The sequence below is a fragment of the Henckelia pumila genome, chromosome 4 (genome assembly GCF_033568475.1).
Source record: "Henckelia pumila isolate YLH828 chromosome 4, ASM3356847v2, whole genome shotgun sequence".
In the NCBI taxonomy this organism is placed as follows: domain Eukaryota; kingdom Viridiplantae; phylum Streptophyta; class Magnoliopsida; order Lamiales; family Gesneriaceae; genus Henckelia; species Henckelia pumila.
Genome location: NC_133123.1, coordinates 10,989,344 through 10,998,614, shown reverse-complemented (window position 1 = coordinate 10,998,614; position 9,271 = coordinate 10,989,344). Strand labels below are relative to the sequence as shown.

General features: G+C 31.5%; 1 protein-coding gene across 1 annotated transcript; it reads left to right on the top strand.

The window, feature by feature from the left end:
* The first annotated feature begins 3,591 nt into the window (after positions 1-3,591).
* LOC140867034 (cyclin-U4-1-like) lies at positions 3,592-5,005 on the top strand. The gene is made up of 2 exons (XM_073272103.1): positions 3,592-3,969; positions 4,655-5,005. The coding sequence occupies exons 1-2, from the start codon at positions 3,626-3,628 to the stop codon at positions 4,950-4,952; spliced, it is 642 nt and encodes a 213-aa protein (XP_073128204.1). The 5' UTR covers positions 3,592-3,625; the 3' UTR covers positions 4,953-5,005.
* The last annotated feature ends 4,266 nt before the right edge of the window (positions 5,006-9,271 follow it).

Sequence of the window (9,271 nt, the reverse complement as noted above, 5' to 3'; positions counted from 1 at the left end):
TCGCTTCAGGAGGTGGCTCCCATACCATAATACAAGTGGATATGCCGGACCCAAATCGATGGAAGTCCAACCACTAACAGGATAGGGAAAAACCCTACTAACAGACATCTCGAAGGAGATAGCTCAGTATGCAAATGAATGCAGCATAAATCAATGACATATAAATCATGCAGTCACATAATACATGCATACTCAGTCAGGATATCTCGAACAGTACTTCCGTACCTCAAAATAGTGCAAGCTCTACCAACTCTAGGTCCACGCCTATAGTCTACTCTACACTGCCAAATGATACTACTATCATTAAAGTGCTCTAAAAGCCTTAAATAAGCTATTGCATACTCCTAAATATTTATAAGAAGCAAAAGCTATACCTTCGTCCGTCGTTAGCCCTTTGATGTCGATGCCTCTAGAACTTGGGCACAACCCTGCTACGACTTTCGAACGCCTCGCCGATCGCCGGGTCAAGCCTAGGAAGGCTAGAACAACTCGAATAGACTAGAAAGGAGAGGGAAATACTCGGAATTGGCAATTGGAAATGAAGCCCCGACCCTTTATTTATAGACAACGATCGGAACTTTCGATCCTCGATCGGAACGTCCGAACCTCGATCGGAACGTCCGATCCTGCCATCGGAGCTTTCGAAGATCCTGATCTGCCACGTGTCAAAATATCACTTGTTGACTTCGGATAGGGGTGATCGGAGCTTCCGATCCTGATCGGAGCTTCCGATCTTGCCAATCGTCATGCCTGACGTAATATGATCGCAGCTTCCGTTCCTGCATCGGAGCTTCCGATCCTGTACGGAACTTCCGAACCTACCTTCGGAGCTTTCGAACTCTATTCAAGTAATTATGATTAATTCCTTAATTACTTATTTTGGTTACGAGCTACTACACGGAGGCGTATATATATATATATTGGTTTTGTTTGGTATTCATTTTTAATAAATTTTAATGGGTTGTGCCCCATTTTTTTAATATATAATAAATTGGTTTTTCAAATAAAATAAAGTAATTTATTTTAAGTGGCGATCAAACTCTTTTTTTTATGGGATATTTGATTTATTTTTTCTATTCGACTCTTCCGAGTGGACGACCAACACAGTAACACACAACACCCAATTAAGATTTAAGGTCGTTTTGCCTTTTAAAAAAAAGATTTAAGGGCATTTCATAAATGATTTCAGGTTTTTTTGTGTATTTTTTTTTCATATCGTGTATTTTAAATCATTTTTCCTCAAAAAATTAGGTTTTGGTTTCTTGAGATCATATATTTCTTAATTTTTCTATTTATTTTTTTCTTGTTTTAAATATTTGTTCATTTAATTATGGGACAACACATTCGATATCAATGTTAGAAATACTAAAATTTATTGTAAAAATGAAATTAGCATTTTTAATTTTTGCGTTTTTGATTATTTTTGTTTGACTATTTCTATATGTTGAATAACTGGTCGAAAATATTTGTGGATAACAATGTATTTTTACTATATTCATGAATCATAATGTAATTTAATTGATAAAAAATAGAATAGATAGTGTTAAATAAACTAGCAGAAAATTGAATGCAATGAATCTCGTTTTATCTACTAAGTTTTATCCAAAAAACTTTGCAGAACATGAGATGCTGCAATTAAAAATCCAATTTGAGCATTTTGATCATGTTCGACAACTTCCTTATATTAGAACTCACTCGAAACTTATTTAATTGTTTAGATCTTGAGAGATGTTTGAGCTTGCTCCCCCTCTCTTGTTTTTCTTTTTTTCATTTCTAATAATATTTTTATTTAAAAAAAATCAAAAATCTATCATGTTTACACTTTCAGTTCTTCTTCGTTGACCCCCTCTTATATGATCCTGCTCCGCAGGGGGTTGAAGTCAGAGCTAGTCTTTAAACTCTTTACTGTTATATAAAACCAAAATATTAGTTACTTGTTTCTATAATATTATATATATTTCTTTATAGCTTTTGATGGAAAGCACATGCTACTTTCCTGCACAATTGTCTATTAACAGAAAGCAAAATAATGTAATTTTGGAATCTTGAGTCCTGACAAGAAAATGAACTAATATATATTCATGTATATATATATATATATATATATATATATTCACTCAGTTATCAGAATGCAGACAACGTACTGTTTGTGATAGATCCTTCGTATCTCTCTGTTTCTGTGTGTGACTATAATTATCACTTTTGTTTAAATTTTTATGTACTAAATCATATAATATCTTACTGAAATATATATTGAGACATTGTTTTAAAAAAATTAAGAATAAGAAGAATACGTTGGGACAAGAAATGTGACAAGTCAAGAGCTGTTTTTATGTTTTAAAATGTAAATTAAAATTCCCTTGAATATCGTGCACATAAAAATCAAAAGTCAAATAATATCCACCACAATACATATTTGCTTGCTTTATTTATTTAATTTGGTGTAGAAAAAAATGTTGAAAATAGATGATGGCCAACCTTCCCCCTCCTTCATTACTCTGATATAAATTAAAAGTACATTTTTTCTTCCGAAAATACATATTAAATTAACTTATGACAAAATGTGACATCAATTTGTTCCTATGACCATCAAGGGAATTAAGAAAGATATACCATTTTTCAATGTTTGTTCAAACCAATATTGTGACTACAAATTAAAGTGCATGAGCAAATATACTCACGGAAGCCACAATGATTAGACCATGAACTTTTAATAATGTAATTTTTCCCAATTAAATTTTCAATTGCTATTTTAGGACTAACTGCACAAACTCCGTTATGAAAAGTATAAAAAGCATAAAAATTTAAAAAAAATATTAATAAGATAGGTACATTTAGCCCCTTTGATAAAAATCCAAACACATTTCACCTTTATATAATAAAAATCGAGGTACATTTATCCCCTTAGCTTTGACAAGAGGCTTTATACTTGATTTTTAAAAATATCTAACTTGTTACTCCCTCTGTCTCATATATATTATCCTCTTTTATTTTTCACACAGATTAAAAAAAATTATTGAAAAAGTAAATTTTATATAGACTTCCTATTTTATCCCTATTTAATGTATTCAAAAATGATTGTACAATTTTCAATGTGTAGTTAATAGAGGTATATTAGTAAAAAAATGTAAAAAAATATTACTAAATATGATATATGGCTATATATTTGGCACCAAAAAAAAACGTACACAATATAATTGGGACGGAGATAGTATTAATTTTTCATGCGGTGATTTTTTTTTCCATACGGGTTGTTTATGCAAATTATGAGCCTGCTATTTTAGTAACACAGCACTTTCACTTGTCAAACTAATTACGAACAGCCTTATTTGATACTATAGATTTTTGACGCACGATACGTGCATGTTAATTAAAATTTAATTTTACATAAAATATAATAAAATCAGTAAATTAAATAAAAATATAATACTTTGTAATTTAATTGGAGAAAAAAAATACTATTTTTTATTTATAAAAAAAAACCCATGAAAGTTACCCCCACCAACTTTAATAATATATTTTGTGTGTATATATATATATTCCCTTTGGATAATTGAATAATATTTAACATTTCAATATATGACACTCCAATTAAGAGAGAATTGAATAGCTAAAACAATTAAGAATGGCATTGGCAGAAGTAGATGATAGCCACCCGAAGCTCATCACCTTCCTCTCTTCACTACTCCAACGAGTATCGGAGTCGAACGATATCATCGACTCCGAATTCCAGCCAAACAAGCACGGTACCTCGGCCTTCCATGGCCTCTCCAGGCCAAATATCTCAATCCACACCTATCTGCAAAGGATTTTCAAGTACGCAAACTGCAGCCCTTGTTGCTACGTCGTTGCTTACGTATATCTCGTCCGATTCACGCGCCGCCACCCTCAATTGCACATCAATTCCTACAACGTCCACAGGCTGCTCGTCACCAGTGTCATGGTATCGGCCAAGTTCATGGATGACAGGTACGTACTACTGAATTATAAATATTCTTCTCTCCTTATTTTATAAGAATTTAATAATTAGTTTATATATTTTTAAACGCGAATGAGGTTTATTCTTACAACTAGCATTCATTTTTGAAAGCTACAGTCCAACAAAATGTTAAAATTAATTTACATATATTTGTCACATGATATTAATTACTTCATTTTATATTTGCTTAAATTTTTACGTGTTTTGTTTTTACATGGGACCACATAAAAAAATATTTACGTGGCTCTTTATTAGGCTAATTATCCCACCAAACTAAACAGCTAGCTAGCCCCAAAAATTAATTAACAAAGTGCTGAAGTGGTTAACTCAAGTTATTCATAATTTTCTCAAAAACTAGCTAGGTGTCTATGGCTGATGGCCTGATGTCTATGATTCTTATAACTTTTCCTATATCATATATTAATTCAGCTAGCTAGCCCTAATAAATCTTTTTTTAATAGCCCACCATTGTTTGGATATCTAATGCAACATGTGATATATACGAATTATGAGACAATATTGGTTGATTCAAAAATAAAAATAAAAATCATAGTGTTATCCCCTACCTATATCCTACGTTCTTCATCATCTTATCCCACGAGCGTAACGACGCCTTAATTATGCATATAATTTACTTTATCATTAATGAGTAATTAATGGTACATGCATTTTCAGATACTACAACAATGCTTACTACGCAAAGGTTGGTGGAATCAGCACAAGTGAAATGAACTTTCTTGAATTGGATTTCTTATTTGGTTTAGGGTTCCATTTGAATGTCAGCCCCACCACTTTCCACACCTATTGCTCTCACCTCCACACACAAATGATTAATCTTCATATTCCTAAGCTTCATTTTGCAGAAGATGATCAGCCCTCTCTTTGTGCTGCGAAATCGGCCAAAATTCATCTGTGTTTTGGTGCTGATCATCAAGATGAATCAGCCCATCAGAAACAACAACTTGCTGTATGAGATTAATTACATGGTTTTTTTTTTTTACAAATTAAGCATAAATTTTTTGTAACTTGCTGTAGTACTGTAATTTTTCTATGTTTTTTAATAATATATATATATATATATATATATATATATATATATAAACGGTGTACAGTTTGTTGTTGAATTTATAGCAGTTAACAGCCTGGCTGTATATTATAACTATTTTTATTCTGCAGCTTTGTTTCTTGCAGTTCACAGGACTATAGTGATCTGTTAATTAGTTGAAAATGAGGTACTTGAAATTCATTTTCAGAAAAAATAAATAAATTTGTGGTTGAAATTTGTATGTGTGTATGTCTATGTACATGCATGTCTTAATCACAAGTTGTATTCAATTGTCACAAATATTATTACGTATAAATATAAATTATATAGTGCATGCGATCAATTGTCAAGCATGTCACTAATTCTCATCCATATTGATACGTGTGTTTTGTCACATTCACCCTCGTAATTTTAAAGTCTATAACCATCCAAAATTCTTGTTACTAATTTATATAAAAGCAAATTGTTAAACGTACAAACACGGTTACGCAATATTCTATTACTTCATACCTTTGAAATTAAAAAATTATATTTTCATTCAGAGATATTTTTATCAGTGCATACGCATGATAATTTTATAAGTTCTAAATTAACGTAATCCGATGTGTAACGTTGTTTTATGTACATGTACAATAACTCTTCTAACAATGTCAATCCATAGTACGTACTTACCATTTTTTTTTATGAAACAAAATCTTTTGTGCAGTTTAATTATTGCAGTAGTACTAGATTGAAATGGGTTCAGTTAACAAGATTCTAGGTAGTGATTGCTTCGAAAAAATTGCTGTTTAAGCAGTCAAATTATGACAAGAACTTTGCAAAAAAGCGGGGAAATTAAGGAGACAAGTATCATGGTGAGACCCCATGACAAAAGTAGCATGAATGGTGACAATGAAAGCTCTGTTTGTACAAAGCGAAGAGCATTGTAAATTCAAGATTCCATGTTTCGATTCATTCATTAATTATGTCTTGATCACATATTTTTAACGTGTAGGATTAGTTCGTTTGCGAATAAAACTCAAACCCGACTTTCGGTTTGCATAATTAATTTCAAGTAGTTCAAACCGTGATGGACTAAAAAACACCAGAAATTTGGTCTGATTTTCTGATTTGGTTTGGTTTCTGTTCATCGCTGATATACGCAAACGGACGTCGGACGTTATTGTTCAGAAGAGGGGGGAGTTGAGGCCACAAGACGGTTGTCATAATATACATACAACATATAGAATACTTGCATGTGCAATAATAGTGGTTCCATTTGAAGTTGTGCTAGTGCATGTGCCAACTTGAGAGAGAGATGTAGACAATAGGCAACAAAGTGATTCTCTACAAGTTTTGGATCTAATGAAGATTTACTTTTAAAAGGTTATTTGGATGCGTGGGCAAAAACATGGAAGAAATATTTAGAATTGTGGGGGACAATCTCAATTATTTTGAGGGTTAAATTTTTGGTCTTTTTCCAAATCAAATTATATATCTTTGAAACTTTGAATATTTTTGTGTCCTCCATTGTTTCCTTAATTACCATATATATGTTGGTCTAATTGCATTAATCTCCCATGTGAAAAGTCTAAAAATCATAAAACCCCCTAAGAAATATTAATAGGCTAATGCATCCCTCTGTTTTTTAAAATATAGCACATTTCACCCCTATATTATACAAACTCGGGCACATTTATACCCTCTCATAGGGGTTTTTATGCTAATTTTTTTAAAACATAGGGTCTAACATGCTATTAATTTTACACAGGGTGTTTTATACCTTTTAAACTTTTCACATGGGTATGAATGCAATTAGCCCTATATATGTTCCTATATATGTTCCTGACAGGACCATGCGCTTAGGAGGCCATGGATTGTAGCAACTCGACCATGTTAATTAAAGTTAATATCTTACCATTTTGTTGATATAGTTTATTTTGCTTGCATAGTTATGAAAATTCAACGTTTACACAAATTAATTTGATATATATATATACTCCACCAACTAGCCAGGTAGCCTCCATGGAGTGTCCTAGTTGGTGGATTAGATGAGCGCTGAGCCAGATTTCAGGAGTAGCGTAATTTGCATGCTATCACGTTAGTCCAAAAGTTTACTCATACGCACTGAAAAATAGCGACTGCATATTTTCACATCATAAAAAACAAAAAAAATATCGAACTAGCGTTGCAGCTCATTTCCATCAATTAGTGGTAGAATGAAGCAAAAAAGTAACGGAAGTCGTCAAACGAACATCTATTTTCCAAGATACCTTGTGAACTATAAGCAATTAAGTATGGATTACAATTTCAGACGGACATTATACATGGTTGGCTTCTAATACTGATATACTTAACTTTATCTTGAGGAAACAAAATTAGGGCTAGAGAAAAATACCGCAACGCCGTCATACCGCCTCTACCGTACCGACAAAATTTTGATATCGGTATCGGTATAGGATTTGCGAAATTTCGGTATTTCGATATATCGAAAAAAATATTAAAAAATCGATATACATGATATCGGTATGATACCGCGTACACCGACATTTTTTAAAAAAAAATAGTTTTAAAAAATATCTAAAATGTCGGTATAAACGGTATCATACTGATACCGTACCAAATTTCGGTATACCAAATTTTTCGATAAAACGGTATAAATTTATGTCATACCAAAATTTTGGTATTCCGACATTTCGATACACCAAAATTTTCGATACGGTATCAATATTATACCGAAAATTCGGTATATACTCCTAAACAAAATGCATATCATTCCCTATAATTAAATGCAAAAAGGAAAAAATATTATTAATTTATGGGTCCATTCATGAGCTATCCACTTAAATAAAAATAACAGCGTATGGTGCTTTTTAACTCGTACGAGAGATAAGATACTCCCCCTTTCAGCACCCATAAATGGTTGCGGCATCTTCTTTTAAGGCAACCCACGGTAAACTTTAAACTCCCCAAAAAGTGTAAGCATATGCATTTCGTGTACGTAACGATGAAGAATCATGTAAGTTTAGCGCGAAAATTATTCGTCACAAGTTAGTTTTTGAGTTTTTATGTGGATCTAAAGTGGCAAACGATTAATCAATGATTCATCACCCAATATTTTATCACGTGCCATATAATAGTGAATAAATCTTCAGACATTAAACTTATCACTTTAGGTACCGTTTGGTACGAGTACAATTAGTACTTGTACAACTTATCCTATATAATTTCGCGTTCTTCTTGTCATATTATTTATTCATCTATTAATTATTTATTTTACATCAATCAAATCATTAATCATTTATCTTACATCAATCAAATCATTGAATTTAAATTACTATATTACCCTTATAAATAATATTATTCATATTTTATTTATTTTTAAAAGGGCAAAATGGTAATTTATATTTTTAATATAAAATTCAATCAATCAAATCAAATAAACTATAATCTATCAATCAAATCAAATATTATATTCACTATCATTTTTTATTTATTTTATATTACTTATCCAAGTAATATTTATCATATCCTCGAACCAAACGGTGCCTTAGGACCTGTCTGAAGTTGCATACTAGGGATTCATTGATAACTTATATATGTGTGTGATAATCTTGTGTTTGGATTGCACATATCTGGCCCATCAGATAACAAGGCTTGTGCTGATTGAGGTCATGCAAGGCCTAATTATTTTATCTACATTTCTCGACTAATTTACATTAAAACAGCGTTTGTGAGATCTTCTATGGATCAATTGTCAGCTTTTTCTTCACAAAAATTTGAAATTTTATGGAATTTTGTTTAGGAAAGTTTGAAAAACGTTTCTTAAAATATCTCTAAAAAAATTATATATATATGTTATAAATATATTATTATAATAGATGATTATCTTATTTAGTTAGATTTGAAAGATTCGTGATCTTTATAAATATGTCAAGATAATATCTGTAAAAATTTGTATCTTGTAATCTTTCCCTATAAATAGGGTGATTGAGTTCAATAATAATTGCACCTGAGTATTGACTCATATGAATTCTTTCTTCTCTCATGAATTCTCTCTATTCATCTCTCTATTTCTATTATGCTTTATAACACGTTATCAGCACAACGTTGTAACCAACTGAGAATGAAAATAATTCTCGTTTTATTGATGCTATTGAAATAGCACAACGTGTTGTCAATACTCAAATTTATGAGAGATATTCATTGGTGCTCTAGAAGTAGCACGAAAAGAGATATTCATTGGTGCTCTAGAAGTAGCACAAAAA